General features: G+C 40.9%; 1 protein-coding gene across 3 annotated transcripts in view; it reads right to left on the reverse strand.

The window, feature by feature from the left end:
- Positions 1-11,032: 11,032 nt before the first annotated feature.
- Positions 11,033-18,241, reverse strand: part of mark1.S (MAP/microtubule affinity-regulating kinase 1 S homeolog) — a 100,707-nt gene continuing 93,498 nt past the window's right edge. Inside the window, exons 17-19 of one of the 3 annotated variants that reach the window (XM_041564248.1) lie at positions 16,805-16,849; positions 11,715-12,303; positions 11,033-11,398 (exon numbers count right to left, since the gene is read on the reverse strand). In XM_041564248.1, coding sequence (XP_041420182.1) covers positions 11,949-12,303; positions 16,805-16,849 — 400 coding nt within the window. In that variant the 3' untranslated portion in view covers positions 11,033-11,398; positions 11,715-11,948. Of the gene's footprint in view, positions 11,399-11,714; positions 12,304-16,804; positions 16,850-18,241 lie in introns of those variants that run through there. The other 2 variants (XM_041564249.1, XM_018264367.2) reach the window with 2 other exon arrangements.

Below are 18,241 nucleotides of genomic sequence, written 5' to 3' on the forward strand. Positions count from 1 at the left end.
AGCTTTCTGGATAACAGGTTTCCAGGTAACAGATCCCATACCTGTACTGTGCACAAACTCCAGTCTGCCCTTTGAGGCATCAGGATTCAACAGGACCAGCCTGAATTTGGGATTCTGGCAAATCTTGCAGTGCTCTGGGAATAAATCACTCCAGTGTGGGAAATATATAGTTAAAAATAAAAAGTTTCACAAATTAGCCCCATAGTAAGAAGGAAAATAGGTTTTTCTTTTATTTGGCTAATAACACAGATACAACCATTAGCTGAGTTAGTTTAACTAGAGCTAGTGAGTTCTGTATAAACAATCCCCTGCCTTCTGCCTGTGTTGTGATTGTTTTGGCTAAGACCATTATGCAGGGGGGATTATTGGAGCCCTGGGATTCTAATTACCTGCCTCAAAAGGAACAAACATGGATTGCCTTCAATTTCCCTGTTTAGCTAAAAATATTAAAAAAAAACCACTGAATAAAATACAAGGCAAACTGTATATTCAGCCCTAAGCATTGAAGGGATATGGGACAATGGGGTGTACTGTTTCTTTAAAATGCACCGATGATTCGGGGGGACCACCTAGGCATGCAATTAATATTCCTGCATTAGAATTCCCACAGTTGGGTTTCCGGCAGAAAATCCCTGATTCTGAGAGTGGTATGGGGCTGAGGATTCTACTGCGATTAAAATAATCTGGTGCATCTCAGAAGCATTTCAGCTTTACAGAAATCTCTATGGGATTTTGGACACTTTGGCACTGAAAAACTTTGAGCCAAGCAACCAAAATTGTTGCCATAGGCCAACATTTAAACTGTTTCCAGAGGTTTAAAGTGGAACTCCACAACAAAATTTTTTTTTTGCAAAATGAAAGAAAATATCAATTATCAAAATTAGGGCTCTTACAGACAAGCGTTTTTACCTGCGCTCCCCTGCGTTCCGTTTTCCTGCGTTCAGCCGCAGGGGAGCGCAGGGATAGTCGCATTACATTTTTTCCAATGGGGCTGTACTCACACAGGCGTGTGTAGGCGCCGAACGCAGGAAAAATGTTGCGTCTCAAACTGCGTTCGGCGCCTACACGCGCCTGTGTGAGTACAGCCCCATTGGAAAAAATGTAATGCGACTATCCCTGCACTCCCCTGCGGCTGAACGCAGGAAAACGGAACGCAGGGGAGTGCAGGTAAAAACGCTAGTCTGTAAGAACCCTAAGTGTCTTCTTGTTTATATTCTCTGCACTGCTGGTGCCGACTGCTAAAAAAATGTAGCAGAAGCGGATTACCAGATCATGGATGACAGCCTGGCTTCTGCTACATGGATGTACGAGTCAGAACCAGGAGAACAGAAAGGTATTAACAAAAACCGCGTTCAATAGCAATTACATTATATATAAACTTTAGGGGGCAAATTTATCAAAGGTCGAAGTGAAAATTCAAATGGAAGAATTTCGAGATAATTTTTGTGTACTTCAACAAAGGAATAGTCCAAATTTGATTTGAATTTGAAAAAAATTCAAAAATTTGAATTTGAAAGAAATTCGAAAATTCGAATTTTGAAATGTATCATGTATTGTCTCTTTAAAAATTCGACTTTGACCGTTTGCCATCTAAAACCTGCCGAATTGCTGTTTTAACTTATGGGGGACCTCCTAGAGCCAATTTGGAGTCAATTGGTGGACTTTGAAAAATCAAAGGTTTTTTTGGGAAAAACTTAGAATCGTACGATTCAAATGCGCTTTTACTTTGATTCATACCATACAAATTTGATTGAAACCTATTCAGCCCCAAAAAAAATTTTGATTTCATTTCGGTTGGTCTTTTTGAATTCATATTTCGAAGTTTTTCAAATTCGACCCTTGATAAATCTGCCCCTAAATGTGAATGATCACATTTAATGTATTTTAAAGTAAAATACAAAGAAAACAGTTATTGGGTGGAGTTTCTCTTTAATACAGCCAGGTTTTGGGAGCCCTAACTGGAACGGCAGTACATACTGGGCAGGGGGATTGAAAGGGTTAATTCGGGGCACAAATCTGCAGCATTCCATTCCATAGGAAGGAGCCGGACTTGTGACCCACCGCTGGGCTCTCATGAAATCAAAGGCTCCAGTCTTTTCCAGACCCCTGAGCTCTGCACTTGTTACATACTTTGCCTGCAACTAATCTCATTAAATGGGAATAAAAGCACAGGCATGGGCTGTACCACAACACCGTGCCAAGGGGTGACTAAGACTCGGCCAAAAGTGAATTCCACTGCACAATAAATATTTTCCATCCCCCAAATCCAATAAATAGAACTACATTTATAGAATATTTTAAAAGTTCATTATATCGACCAATTATAGAATACAGATATAACGCACACCCTATATGGCTCTTCTTACTTGGTGCAACTGGGGTGCTCCTACGAATGAACATTCAAACAACAAATATTTAAAAACCTCATGTGACCTATCACCTGCATCCTGGGTAAAATTACTCCGAGTTAACCATTCAGTGTCTATATTAAAGTGCATCGTGAAGCAAAGGATTTGCAGTTTATCGAATATTGTAAACTGCATAGTGATAACGTGACCAACAATTTTATCATGAGGTCCTTAAAGGGATCCTGTCATCGGAAAACATGTTTTTTTTTAAACATTTTTTTTCAAAACGCATCAGTTAATAGTGCTACTCCAGCAGAATTCTGCACTGAATCCATTTCTCAAAAGAGCAAACAGATTTTTTTTTGTATTCAATTTTGAAATCTGACATGGGGCTAGACATTTTGTCAATTTCCCAGCTGCCCCTGGTCATGTGACTTGTGCCTGCACTTTAGGAGAGAAATGCTTTCTGGCAGGCTGCTGTTTTTCCTTCTCAATGTAACTGAATGTGTCTCAGTGGGACATGGGTTTTTACTATTGAGTGTTGTTCTTAGATCTACCAGGCAGCTGTTATCTTGTGTTAGGGAGCTGTTATCTGGTTACCTTCCCATTGTTCTTTTGTTTGGCTGCTGGGGGGGAAGGGAGGGGGTGATATCACTCTAACTTGCAGTACAGCAGTAAAGAGTGATTGAAGTTTATCAGAGAACAAGTCACATGACTTGGGGCAGCTGAGAAATTGACAATATGTCTAGCCCCATGTCAGATTTCAAAATTGAATATAAAAAAATCTGTTTGCTCTTTTGAGAAATAGATTTCAGTGCAGAATTCTGCTGGAGCAGCACTATTACCTGATTCATTTTGAAATTTTTTTTCCCATGACAGTATCCCTTTAAAATTTGGCATCAGGTCTAACATTTTTACATATTATATTCATATTTAAAACCTGATAGTGAAGACAAGAAAATTCATTGTTAACCACCAATATAGAATAAATAGTCCATAAAATCCAGTCTCTGGGAAAAGGTGCTAATAACCGAATAAAAATCCATATAAATTCATATACATTCAATTAAAATCCAGGTAACTGCTTGAATCGCCTAACCTGTAATAAAAATAAGGAAACTGCAATGAAGCCTATCCAGTCACTTGCTTCTTGTAACTGTTGTAGAATTGATAACATTAAGTTAGTATTTGTTCTCTTTTAGGCAATAATGTTGCAATAGTTTTATATATTGAAAGCAAGCAGCTAACACTAAATATTTATTCTCTTGTTAAGTTGGACTCACCCATACATGATTCTTGCAGGAGATCCAGGACAATTAGGGATGCACCGAATGCAGGATTCAGTTCGGGATTCGGCCTTTTTCAGCAGGATTCGGCCAAATCCTTCTGCCTGGCCCAACCGAATTCTAATATGCATTTGCAAATTAGGGGCGGGATGGAAATCGCGTGACTTTTTGTCACAAAACAAGAAAGTAAAAAATGTTTTCCCCTTCCCATCCCTAATTTGCCTATGCAAATTAGGGTACGGATTTGGTTCGGTATTCGGCCGAATCTTTCACGGGGTTCGGCCGAATCCAAATAGTGGATTCAGTGCATCCCTAATGACAATACTGCTAGCTCACTAGTTATATATCCTAGGGACGAAAACACAAGATATTACTTCTCAACATACGTTATAGGAAACATGATAAGTTATACTGTTCATTTAGCCCTTTTGGATCGGTACTGTCTAACCGCCTAATCCATCTGGCTTCTCTCTGTAACAATATGGTATGATGATCCCCTCCTCTGGTTGGTTTAGGTACTGTCTCTAACACTTTCCACCTAAACTGCCCAGACCACACTGAGCATGTGCACAGTCTTAGTCTTGCAAAGATGTATAACAAAGTTACAAGATGGTGACCCCTGTGACCAACTTTGAAAGCATTAATTATTTGTTTGATTAGGCTTGTGGTGCAGTAAGTTCATGTTTATATTTAGTGTACAAAATACAGCATTTCTAGCCTTATTCTATTTTAGACTTTACATGCCCTTTAATCCTAACATTCACAGGTCTAATCGTTTTGCCCACATACAACATCCCACATGGGCATTTTAGGACATATATTACACAACATGTTTTACATGTGCTCAACTTAATTTCCTGCCCTGATATTGGGTGATTTATTTTAGGCCCTTTTATAATTGAACTGCAGCAGTTGCAACCCATGCAGGGAAAGGTACCAATTTTCGAGCTGCCTTTAAAAGGTGTTCATTTATTCTCTGATCCTGAAATAGAACATAATGTGTCTCGTATTGATCTACCTCTCTTATATGCAAAGCGGGGGAGATAAGAAAATATTACCGAAGGTGGCATTGGTTTGAAGTACTGGCCAATATTGTTTTACAATTTTTTCCACCGCCTTACTTCTTTTGTCATATTTCCTGACAAAGGAATAATTAAAAAATATATAAATAATGAAGACCAATTGAAATGTTCTTTGAACTGGTCATTCTATAACAAACTAAAAATGTAACTAAAGGGGTGGTTCCACCTTTAAGTTAACTTTCAGTATGTAATAGAATGGCTTATTCTAAGCCACTTTTTAATTGGTCTTCATTATTTATTTGTTATAGTTTTTTAATTATTTGCCATCTTCTTCTGACTCTTTCCAGCTTTTAAATGGGGGGCCACTGACCTCTATCTAAACAACTAATGTTGTGTAAAACTACAAATGTATTGTTACTGCTACTCTTTTATTACTTTTTCTATTCAGCCCCTCCTATTCATATTCCAGTCTCTTATTCAAAGCAATGCATGGTTGCTAGGGTCATTTGCCCCCTAGCAACCAGATTGCTGAAATTACAAACTGGAGCTCTACTGAATAAAAAGCTAAACTCAAAAACCTTCAATAATAAAAAAATGAAAACCAATTGCAAATGGTCTCAGAATTTCACTCTCTACATCATACTATCAGTTAATTTAAAGGTGAACAACCACGTTAATGGCAAAGAAGGGGAGGCTGCTGGGTCCACCTACAAAGTCAAAATTCAACCCAGATGTGCAGGTTTCAAAGCAAGTCCATGCACCGGCTTCAGACTTGAGTTTTTATTGACGCGTCGCCCCTTTTGTGATGTCATCGGTGGGCCGGGTCTATAAAAGAGACCCAGAAGTCTGGCTTGGGTGTGGGTCGGGAAAAGCCCAACCCCCACATCACTAATAGCCACCCTCTTCACATTCTAAAAATAATAAAGAAAAAGGACAGAATCGTTGTTACGAGAACTGTTCAAGTAGATTTTAATAGAGTGCACCGAAGAGTGAATATCTTGCATCAAAATGTCATTAAGTACATGAAATAAAGTGGCGGTGGGGGGGGCTAAACTCTCTTATCACCCTTTTTTTTTTTCTAAGGCAACAATATATGTCTGTTTTAGAAAGAAAAAACATTATGAAAATCAAACAAAAGTAAAGCTACGCCACGTGGTACAGTACATTTATGTACGGATTTTGTCTCTTTCGAAGTCAAATCTCGGGAAGCCTTCGTAATAAAAACGAAGAAAAGTCATGGCAACAATAACATTTAAATAATAAGAAACAGATCAGGATGGGAGATAAAACAAGTGGATCACAGCTTTTAGTGGAGAATTTCGGAACCAATTAACCCCTCGTGGACAGGAGCTTCTCAAGGAGCAGGGGGCCCGGCCACAAACAATGCTTTGTACAATCATTACAACATTAAATAACATTGCACCATCAAACCTGTAAAAGGTTCATTTCAGAAAAAAAAAAAGAAAGTAGTAAAATGTACCAGCACTAGTGGTTTTCTCTCTGGCTCTTTTTTTTTTTTTTAAGTTTTTACACTAATTAAAAAAAATTATATATTTATATATATATTTTGTGTGTGTTTGAGGCAGTCGCCTTATTACAAAGCTGCACAGTACAAAGCATAATGAACTGGAATAAATACACGGGAAGTGGGGGATCTGGTAAAAATATTAAAGCACCGGCAACACAAGAACAAAATGATACAACCACGTCAGCAGAGGTCACTGTAATACGTTACCAAATCCTGAAGCAGCGGGGAAGGGCAGGCGGCAGTTAAGAGCAGGCGGCAGTTAGAGAAGGCTCCCAGGCCCTGCCTGGGGGGCAATAGATGAAGCAGAAGCAATGGACTGTAACGGGTTGCGAGCGTGCAAATAAATAGTGATTTTATTATCAGTTATAGGAGATCAAGGTCTATGGAGGAACCAGAACCATCTCTTTTAGGTTCTCTTTAGAAGAAACTCTTATTTATGCCTGAAAACCTTGAATTGCTGAAGGCAATGTTGGTTGAAAACTATAAAAAAAGGTCACTTTCTGCTTGCATAGAGATGTTTGTCGTCTGCTTGAATTCACAGTCTACTTCCTGCCGCCTCTTAAAGGAATTTTTTAGTTTAAAAATAAAACTGGGTAAAAAGATAGGCTGTGCAAAATAAAAAATGTTTCTAATATAGTTAGTAAGCCAAAAATGTAATGTATAAAGGCTGGAGTTACTGGATGTCTAACATAATAGCCAGAACACTATTTCCTGCTTAGCAGCTCTCTTGGTTTCCACTTACAGGCAGTAACCAATCAGTGACTTGAGGGCAAACATGGGTCATAACTGTTGCTTTTGAATCTGAGCTGAATGCTGAGGATCAATTACAAGCTCACTGAACAGTTATAACTAACGACTAACGCAGAGTTAGAGAGCTGAAAAGCAGGAAGTAGTGTTCTGCCTATTATGTTACACATCCAGTCACTCCAGCCTTTATACATTACATTTTTGACTAACCATATTAGAAACATTTTTTATTTTGCACATAAAGGGGCAAATTCATCAAGGGTTGAATATCGAGGGTTAATTAACCCTCGATATTCAACTGGGAATGAAAATCCTTCGACTTCGAATATCGAAGTCGAAGGATTTTGCGCAAACACTGCGATCGAACCATCGAAGGAATAATCGTTCGATCGAACGTTTAAATCCTTCTAATCGAACGATTCGAAGGATTTCTATCCAACGATCAAAGGACCTTCCCCATAGGCTAACATTGGGTTCGGTAGCTTTTAGGTGGCGAACTAGGGGGTCGAAGTTTTTTCTTAAAGAGACAGTACTTGGACTATTGAATGGTCGAACGAATTTTACTTCGAATCATTCGATTCGAAGTCGTAGTCGAAGTAGCCCATTCGATGGTCGAAGTAGCCAAAAAAACTTCGAAATTTTAAGTTTTTTTACTTCAAATCCTTCAATCGAAGTTAATGAATTGGCCCCCAAATCTATTTACCCCGTTTTTATTTGTACACTGAACTGTTCCTTCAGAAACAGAAGTTTGTAGCAGTTTCCTAGTGGGCATTAAAAAATTGGCATTCTGGTAGCAAATGGCACATAATTTAGTGGACGCTAACGGAGTGATCATTTTACCCTTTTTGGAACAAGAGCGCCTCAACTGCCATTCTACCACCATCATTAATTAAAATCTATCTGTCTGAGTCAGAAAGACTTGAAAATACATAATATCTCCATATATGTTAGTGGGCACACATGCTGATCAGTCTGAGGATAAACTACACAATTGCCCTCGCTGATCCAAAAAATGATCCAAAGCCTGGAACGATCACCCAAATTTGCAAATGGACCAAATTGAGCAATTTGATCATTAGCCAAACTGTATTGGTCATCCGGCCATTTACATATGTGGCCAATTATTGGACAAATATTTTTTATAATTGGCCCTATGATATACTGTATCACAGCCTGTAACTGTCACTGTAACTACACCCTGGGCTTAACTATGTACCTCTGTATTCACACGCACGTAAAATGTGTTTTGATGCGGGTAAATTAATTTTGGAAGAAATTTTGCTAACTGCATTATTTTTGATTGATATAAGCTCTGGGTAAGCACAAGTGAAATATAGGATGCCGGGATGAGGATGAATAAACTCTTCTGGTACATCAGGGAAATTACATTCGTACATGCAATGGCTATTGCTAAATGAGTGCCCTTTGGCTCATCTTGAACTGGATAACCCCATCCTTGTATACCATTCAGTGGCTGAACTAACGGGGGAGCAGGAGGTGTGAGCGGGACAGGGCCCGCACCCCCTCAGGGCCCCCCGCACACCATTGAAATGCGGGCAGTACGGAGGGGGGCGGGGGCCCAGCTGCACGTCACGCACCATAGTTAAGGTACTGATACCATTGGTTATCAGATTGGATTTGCAGTGAAGCAAATAGACCCCCAAAATCACCCTAAATAACCCAGATAATAGCCCAGAGCCAGTGTTCTATGTCCTCCAACCAGATAGTCTGGCAAGCACTGGTAAATGTTGCTCAAGATATTCCAGTTACAATAATAATTAGGAAAATATATATTTGCTCCATTGTAACTGTTTTAATTTATGGGGGTTCTTACCAAAGGTTGGACCTAGAATGTAAGCTGGAAGTGAAAAAGTCCACCACAGGCATAGAATAGAATAATGAAGATTTAGGGACAGTGAACCTTCCCAAAAAGAGATCAACCACAATATATTCATATATAAGTAGAAGTTATGCAGTAAAAAGCCTTTCGCTTGTAGCCTCCACAAACAAAAGTGTCACCTTCCTCTACTGCCGACTACTGCTGTATATACTGAACCATGTAAAGCCTTTACGCTCTGAACCCTCAAGAGATAAAATATCTGATCAGAGGATATCTGTGAATATCCTTCACTGGTGGACAAGAATAGTCATCAGTTCTCCCAGAACTTAAAGGAGAACATGCAGATAATAAAGCAGAGGGAACCTGTATGTAAAATGTAAGACTGTTGTACTACTTTGTTGTATTTTAGACCATTCCCCCCTTCATGGCGGGGATTCCTTGTGTTCATTTCCAGCGCCCCTCTATTAATAGTAGTAGTCCCTGCCATAAGTGTTACTAGCCGACTGGCTGACTCCTTCAACCCATGGTGTCCTGGCTGGCAATGGAGATATCTTGCAAACATACCTCCCAACATTTTGGAAATAAAAAGATTTGCCAAGTGCAGCTTGGGGAAGTTTTTTTGACCACGCCTGTTTTTGTGGCCACACCCTTAATTACCATGTCCATATTACAACATTAGACAGGTAATGAAAGTTTTAACACATTTCTGTGGTTTTTATGCGTTATTAGAGTTTTGCTAATGAAAGTAAAATTGCTCTTTATAGTTTCCCTAAGAGACCTGCTTATCTTAAATTGTTTCTTTTCTTATCTTAAATTGTTACAAAAGTAGCCAAGTGCACCTGCCATTTATTCCGGGCTCTCTGCCAGAAGCCAATTAAGTTTTAGAAACTTTGTATCTTTTTCTGGCTGTTCAGGGCAGGAGATCAAAGAGAAAGTCGGGACATTTCAGTAACAGTCTGGGACTGTGGGATGAGCTGTCAAAATCGGGACTGTCCCGCGAAAAACGGCACAGTTGGAAGGTATGTGTAAGTGCTGCCATACTTGTTTGACTAGTGTTCAACGTTCTCCTTCTCATTATGAAAGCAGAAAGGTGACTATATTTAAGCATGTTTTTTATGCTGCTTTTAGGTTTTCCAAGGTTTTCAGGAACAAATAAAAGCTTTTGTTTAGAAGTGTACCTGTAAGGAGACCGCTCTTTTAGGAGTATAGGGCGACTGGTAAAAAATAATAGTAACAGTAAAGGCTTTTCTGACCATCTCACACAGTTGAGCCCATGCAATGTTAGACATTATACCATAAACAATGAAGGCCCTGTAGCATTAACACCGCATGACCTTTCCCTTAACACTGAATAAATGCTTACGTTAGCCTTCTCTGATGATGTATCGGAGCTTGGGATCTGCATATTGAAGATGCTACAGTTGGCAGCTGTGCCCTTTCTTCACATTTTTGTTTTCTTTTTAAAATAATGTATACAATAGGTTATGAAGCCATGCCAAGAGCTAGAGGTCTCCTATTAATTGCTCTGTGGTGCTCAGTTAGGACAAGCCACTCCTTTCAGTAATGTAAACCAGGTGCAGGTATGGGATCGGTTATCTGGAAACACGTTATCCCGAAAGCCCGTCTCTCATAAACTCCGTTTTATCCAAATTTTTAAAAATGATTTGCCTTTTCTCTGTAATAATAAAACATTTTCGTATATTTATCAAAAAGGGACGTTAGAGATCGCCACAGTCCCCTAGAGTGAAATTCCGCCATTCTCCATTCATTTCTATGGGATTTTGAAAGGCGTATTTATCAAAGGATGAACTTTCACTCATTGATAAATACTCTTTTATAAATCCCATAGAAATGGAGAGTGGCGGAATTTCACTCCAGAGGACTGTGGCGATCACTTTTTGATAAATAAACCCCAAGACCTTGTACTTGATCCAAACTAAGATATAATTCATCCTTATTGGAAACAAAACCAGCCTATTGGGTTTCTTCAATGTTTACATGATTTTCGAGTAGACCAAGGTATGAAGATCAAAATTACTAAAAGATCCTTTATCTGGAAAATCCCAGGTCCCGAGCATTTTGGATAACAGGTCCCACACCTGTTACCAACCTACAGTGATAGTGCAGGGAAACTCCCAGCCACTTATCTGGAGAAGAATTCAGAGAGATGTCCCAGACAACTACCAGAGGTTAGCTAATTGGCATCCTAAGCCATTCCTAAGCACTGTGTGGAACAAGTAGCACAACAAGCAAAAGATTATCTTCATTAAAGGCTCATCACACGTTCCACAGGTTCTCTGTGCTCTGGTACAGTGGATAGATCTCCAAAATCTAAAACAGTCGTGGTTTGGTTATACAAACCCTTAGGTGGGTTTTTTTTGGATAGCTGTGGATTTTTTGTTAAATAACGGCCATATTGAAACGTTACAAAACTGAAAAAAAAAAAGTAAAAATAAATCATCATTATCTCGTTAAACGATAAGGAAGAACGCCATCATCCAGAATGAAAACACTGAACATAGATCTCTGTACAGTAAAACTAAAGCCAGCTATACAAGATCTGCTTTGTCTGAGCAATTCATCGTCTATTATACAATTCTATGCACATCGACTGAGGAGAGAATGCTCTAGATCAGTGATCCCCAACCAGTAGCTCGTGAGCAACATGTTGCTCCCCAACCCCTTGGATGTTGCTCTCAGTGGCCTCAGAGCAGGTGCTTATTTTTGAATTCCAGGCTTGGAGGCAAATTTTGGTTGCATAAAAACCAAGTGTCCTACCAAATAGATGCTCCTGTAGGCTGCCAGTCCACATAGGGGCTACCAATAGTCAATCACAACCCTTATTTGGCACTAACTAGGAAAAATTTTCATGCTTGTGTTGCTCCCCAACTCTTTTTACATCTGAATGTTGCTCACGGGTGGAAAAAGGTTGGGGATCCCTGCTCTAGATCATCAGACGGTTGACTAATGCAGAAGTGGTACTTGATTTCAAGATTGTACAATTCATCATAGCTATGTATAAGCTTATTGCAGTAAGGACATTTGTGTGTGCCCGGAGTAATAATGCCCTTTACTGGTTCACACGCCCAAAATGTGCCACATTGACGGCCTACAGGGCTCAGCAGATCACTCAGACAGTGGACTTCACTCTGACCATTACCCGTTGAGGGAACAAATTCACAGTTTCAGCTCATTCGCAATCTTGGATGCAATGTTCTTGAAGGCGATAGATGTCCCCGATATCCTCTTAAAACGCACCCCATTAAGGGACAGGCGAGGCAGCTTGCACACCTCCATTTCCCACTGTACAAGGCTGTCTTGTCGGGCGTCCCCATGGACACAAAAGAGAAGGAAGCGTTCCTTCTGCTCGTAGTCACAATTGTTGGCATCCAGCACTTTGCGGATCTCCCTCATCATATCGTTGGGGTCCATGGAGCTGGTGGTCTTCATGCTCCAGGTGAAGCGTAAAGATCGTGGCTTTGAGTCCTTTGCATCTTCCCTTTCCCGCTCCTTTGGCTCACCGGAGGTGCTCCTGGAAAGGAAAGCCAAAAGAATTACAAAAATATAACCTCCTTTTTATGAACACTTTGCTAATTACGTTAATGAGATACTGCCACCAAGCTGAGAAGAAGGCATGCGACACTGATTTCAGCTCCCGCTACTGCAAAGCAGGCCTCAAGTTAATCATTGGTCTTGCCTAAACTGAAAGACAACGGTATTTGGTTTTTTTCTACGATCCACGGTGCCCTGACAAATGCTGAATAGGAAAGTGGGATGAGTGACAAATGGAAAGTGTGATGAAGAGAATGATAAGCATCACAGAGAAGAACTGTTGTCTCTTTATATAACTGATGAAGGAATTTCAATGCAAGTGGTCACAATGAGATGGACTTGGGGAAAAGTTGTGGAAAGGTGTATACCAGTGTTAATTGCTCATAATAGAAAACCATTTTGGTCAATGACCGCTATTTGCAAATGCATGGGTTTGCCGGCCAACTCCAAAAAGGTTGGGGACACGTCCGTGTATATGGCCAGATTATACAATATCTTCACATCACCTGACGAAGGGGCCAGCCCCCGAAACGTTGTGCTGTTTGACACAATAAATTCATAGGGGTCTTTCCCCTTTTGCATTCATTTCTGTGTGCCGTTTCCTCAATTGCTTGTTTCCAGTTTATACAATACCCCACCATCGCCCATTGTGTTGCCACCCTAAGATCATGGTATAAAAGTCTGCTCCGAATCCAAAGCCCCAAACTAAAGTCCTGCATTGGGTTGGGCACCCGCGGAATACCCGCAAAGTGGTCGGGCGGTCCACGGGTAACCCAGATGGGTACCCATCAAAGGTGCTGCCTTAATCCCACCCACCCTTGCGGCTCTATCAGTTTTACATTTATTTTGGGAAGATTCGGAACCGGAGTGACATCATTTTCGGGCAAATGCAACAGTTTCACATGTCCCCCGGGTCGTAAGGTTAGATGACTTATTGCGGGTCGGGGAAACATGCGGGTTTGGGTTGTGGATATAGGTTTCAAAAACTGGACCTGCGCAGGACTCTACCCAAAAGCCTACCCGACAAGTCGTTAGTTTTGTCGACACATCAAGATTCATGCAAATCGCGAGCTAATATGTACACAGCGCGATTTGAGATCGCCTGTAGCTTCAAAACGCGCAGAGACCCTTTTTGGAGTGATAGCTGAGAAATAGCATGTACATAGAGAAGCACAGAAATGTCCCACAAACAAACACACACAAAGAATAGTAGCCGCAATAATATGGAAATTTTTGCGCTGACATCAAGACGCTACGTTATAACGCTACGGGAGGCCGCACCAGTACAGACAAACAGCGTATGGACGTAGCGCACAGCACTATGGGATGATAATCGCTTCCTGGTAAAAGTCGCTCTAAACTTTCCTTCTGCACAAATGCGATCGCCTTGTCGCCCGCAACTTTCTTTTAAAAAAACGCGGGTGACTTATCGCCCAGTGTGACCTTTGCCTTAGCTGACAATCTTCAGAAAAAACCTCAGCTGACTTTTTTTTTTTTATATAGTTGTTGCGTTATTTGCCTTCTTCTTCTGACTATTTCCGGCTTTCAAATGGGGGTCATTGATCCTATCTAACAACAACTGCTCTGCAAGGGTACACGTGTATTTATTGCTACTTTTTAATACTCTTCTTTCTGTTTAGTTCTCTCCTATTTATATTCCTGTCTCTTGCGGAAATTAATGCATGGTTGCCAGGCTAATTTGGACTCTAGCAACCAGATTGCTGAAATGGCAAATGGGAGAGCTGATGAATAAAAAGCTAAGCAACTCAAAAACCCACAAATAATAAAAAATGAAAAACAATTGCAAATTGTAGCAGAATATCCCTTTCTACATCATACTAAAAGTTAATTCAAAGGCCAAAAACCCCTTTTATCTTTGTAGTGGGAGTTAAATAGTTCCATAGTGAATGGACATAAGCGTTAGGGAACTGCAGGTGATAAGATCAAGTAGAAGCAGCTACAGAATAGTTGGTGCAAAACAGCACCAAAAAGCAGGCGGCTAGCGGAACATGTGACATTTCTTAAAACCCCTGTACCTCTCCATGGGAAAGTTATCAGTTATCATCCTAAATGGAACATAAAGACTTCTGAAAACAGAAGGTATTTAAATATAGCACAGTCTTCATAACTCTCACATGAGGCATTATGGGGAGACATGCAAATCACTCTGGCTAACAATGCATCCAGAACCGCTGGTTTTATAGCACAGATACGGCCTATTAGTATAGAGCCTGGCATGACTCCTTTTAGCCCGTCTCACCCTAACCAGACTAGGTTCTCTGCATCCTAAATGGAGGGAATGGACCACAGCTTTGTGTTCTATACTGTTAGACTTTGGAGATTTGGATATTATCTTTATCAATAAGAATTTTGTACCTTACCAACTAGTGATGTGCGGTTTGGGATTTCCCCCGACCCACACCCCCTCCACCCGAGCCCGACTTCTGGGTTCCTTTTATAGACCCGCGCTGCCCCGCTGATGACGTCACAAAAAGGGCAGGACGAGCAGGCACAGCAACTATAAAAGAAGAACCCGGAAGTCGGAAGCCGCACCCGCGAAAAAGTGTGCAAGGTCAGCCCAAGCCCGCAATAACCAGAGCGTATCAGGCCGGCCCGCAAATCACTATTACCAACCATGGGGCTACACTCCTCCTCTAACACACCATTCCAGGGCAGTACCATAATTAACCAGCATTAGAAAACATGCCAAAGGCAGGCACCTACACAGAGGGCTCAAAGCATGCATGCATCATCAGAAGCGGGTGTACCCACTGATGAAAGCAATGAAAATGGTCTTGTGATAACCCCAGCCCCCATAGAACAAACACTCAATAAGTCATTATATATATATATATATATATACATACACACACACACACACACAGATATACAGTATAAGCAGATCACAGTATAGAAAGCATAGGAAGCACATTAGGCATGACATTGCAGAGAGGAAATGGAAGAGAAGTGTGATGTTGATATGGTGCCAATAGCTTTTGCTAACAGCATCCAAACTGGAAATGTATCCTCGTCCTGACTCCATTAAATAATGCAGGATGGAAATCTGCCCAATAGCCGCTCTTAGTTTTTATAGAGTTTTTATTATTCACGTGGTAGTTCAGCCAATAAAACAGTTTGTCTCAGTGCATTATCTAACAGGGAGAATAAAAGCAAACAGAATATCTGCCTCTCGCTTTGCATGACCCGATGCAATTATGACGCTGGGCAATGTTCCACTAACAAGACTGTGATGGATCAACTCGGGGAGCAAGCAACACAAACATTAGTTATTAAAGGGGAAAGCTGCTAGCTACATGCCACCACATACACCCTGGTATTTTCCCTAGTACCTCATCAGGTTGGCATTACTATTGCCATCTTGTCCTACTTTATCTCCTCTACCCGGCTCCTCCTATACCTACCCAACCTGGGTTCAGGCCACGAGGTTAGGGATTTGCTTAACTGGGCGATGACCAACATATTGGCACCCCAACTGTTTTAACCTTTAGTTCGCCTTTAATATAAATGCTGTGCAATATCCAGTCTGTCCTCTGTTCTTAAAGGGATCCTGTCATGATTTTTACGATTTATTTTTAATTTCTAAGTTACACAATTACAAGTGTATTTTTATTTAGTTGTAATATTGGTGTGTAGGTGCATCTCAGGTCATTTTGCCTGGTCATGTGCTTTCAGAAAGAGCCATCACTTTAGGATGGAACTGCTTTCTTGCAGGCTGTTGTTTCTCCTTCTCAATGTAACTGAATGTGTCTCAGTGGGACCTGGATTTTACTACTGAGTGCTCTTCTTAGATCTACCAGGCAGCTGTTATTTTGTGTTAGGGAGCTGCTTTTTGGTTACCTTCCCTTCGCCCAAAGTTGCCTCACGATGAAACTTCAGGCGACTTCAGAAAACGAATCACTCCAAGTGCCATCCCGCAGGCGATTTTCATTCTAGCCAGCGGGAAGGCAGTTTGAGGAGATCGGTCGCCCGGAAGAAGACAAGATTTTTTTGCTGGGCAACTAATCTCCTCAAATGGCAGCGTGTGTCTCTGCGCTTAAGGGGGTGGCACGCGGGTAGATCAGTCGCCCAGAGACAAATCTTTTCTAATGCGGGTGACTAATCTACCCATACTGCCTTACTAAAAGCAAGAATACGGATCTCCGGTGGGATGGCAATCGCTTTGGATTTCTGAAGTTGCCGCACAAGGAAACTTCGGGCAACTTCGGAAATCCTAAGATATTCATATGCCGTCCCGCATTCTTGCCGGCGGGAACGAATTTCAGGGAGCCGCAAGCAGTAGAGAAGATTTGTCGCTGAGTGACTAATTTCCCCTGTGAGGATGTATGCAGAAAATTTTTCTAGAATTTTTTACAGTTGGGTGTGGAAATAAAAGCATCAAACAAGAAGAAAAGCCAAAGCAAAGCTGACGCGTAAAAGAAGCGATTGCACAGAGTCGTAAATCAGATACAACAGCGCCTCACCTGGATGGGTCCGTTCTCCCACTTGCTTCCCCTTCGCTTGGGTCCCTCAAAACAAAGTTTAGGTTCAGATTCAATGACAAGTGACAAATACCAGTATTTTATGTACACAGTTTCAGAGAAAGAAAGAAAAATAAAAAAAGTAATGTATGGCAAGTGCTTGAATGGCTGCCCCCATGGCTACACAGCAGCTTGTTTATATAAACTATAGTAGTACTTATCTGTTATCTACTGTGTATCCTGTGCTTGAATGGCTGCCCCCATGGCTACACAGCAGCTTGTTTATATAAACTATAGTAGTACTTATCTGTTATCTACTGTGTAGCCTGTGCTTGAATGGCTGCCCCCATGGCTACACAGCAGCTTGTTTATATAAACTATAGTAGTACTTATCTGTTATCTATTGTGTATCCTGTGCTTGAATGGCTGCCCCCATGGCTACACAGAAGATTGTTTATATAAACTATAGTAGTACTTATCTGTTATCTACTGTGTATCCTGTGCTTGACTGGCTGCCCCCATACACAGCAGCTTCTTTATACAAACTATAGTAGTACTTATCTGTTATCTACTGTGTATCTTGTGCTTGAATGGCTGCCCCCATGGCTACACAGAAGATTGTTTAAATAAACTATAGTAGTCTTCCTGAAGCAAACACATCAGTTTTACCAGTGTAGGGCAAGACCAGATTATACTGTCATTCCATTAAAACACATTAATTTTTTGGCGTTACTGTTCCTTTAAAGGACGTGTAAACCTCCTCCACAAAAATGTCATCAGTGAACAGCCTCTTTGAAATCTTTAGATATCTGCCACTCTGGTTGTTAAAAGGTTAACAGTAAGGCTGCAGCATCTTCTTAATCACTTAGAAATCCTTCTCCTCCTCTAACCCACTCTGCCCCCTCCCTCAGGAATTTGCTTTGGCTGTTGGCTCATGAGCATGCTCAGTTCTTCTCAGCTCAGATTACTAAACACACCCTCCAGTCGAACAGCCAATGAAGAGATAGCATTGCTGGTTCCATAGAAACTCTAACTGTCTAATCCTATTTTTTATTTTTTTCTCCTAGCCACCTCTCCTGGGCTCATCTTAACTATTACAGTGCTCAGTCCCAGCAAAACTTTTTATCAAAGTATATTGTGCCTTTGTAAACCTGCATTCTGTATTGCATGAACATTACAGCATACATGTCCTGTTTGCAGATGTCAGTGATGACGTGTCAGAGGGAAAATGACCACCGGGTGAAAGCTGCTAATGTCTTGACGCTGGCAAATGGAGGGGGTATATAGTGAGTGGTATTACATGTATGAGTGAGTGGGATTATACATATAACTGAGATTATACATATGAGAGTGGGATTACATGTATGAGTAACTGGATTGGCATTATGCACGCATGAGTGGGATTATACATGTAGGGGTGAGTGGGATTACATGTATGAG

This window comes from Xenopus laevis, chromosome 5S, assembly GCF_017654675.1.
Source record: "Xenopus laevis strain J_2021 chromosome 5S, Xenopus_laevis_v10.1, whole genome shotgun sequence".
Classification (NCBI taxonomy): Eukaryota; Metazoa; Chordata; class Amphibia; order Anura; family Pipidae; genus Xenopus; species Xenopus laevis.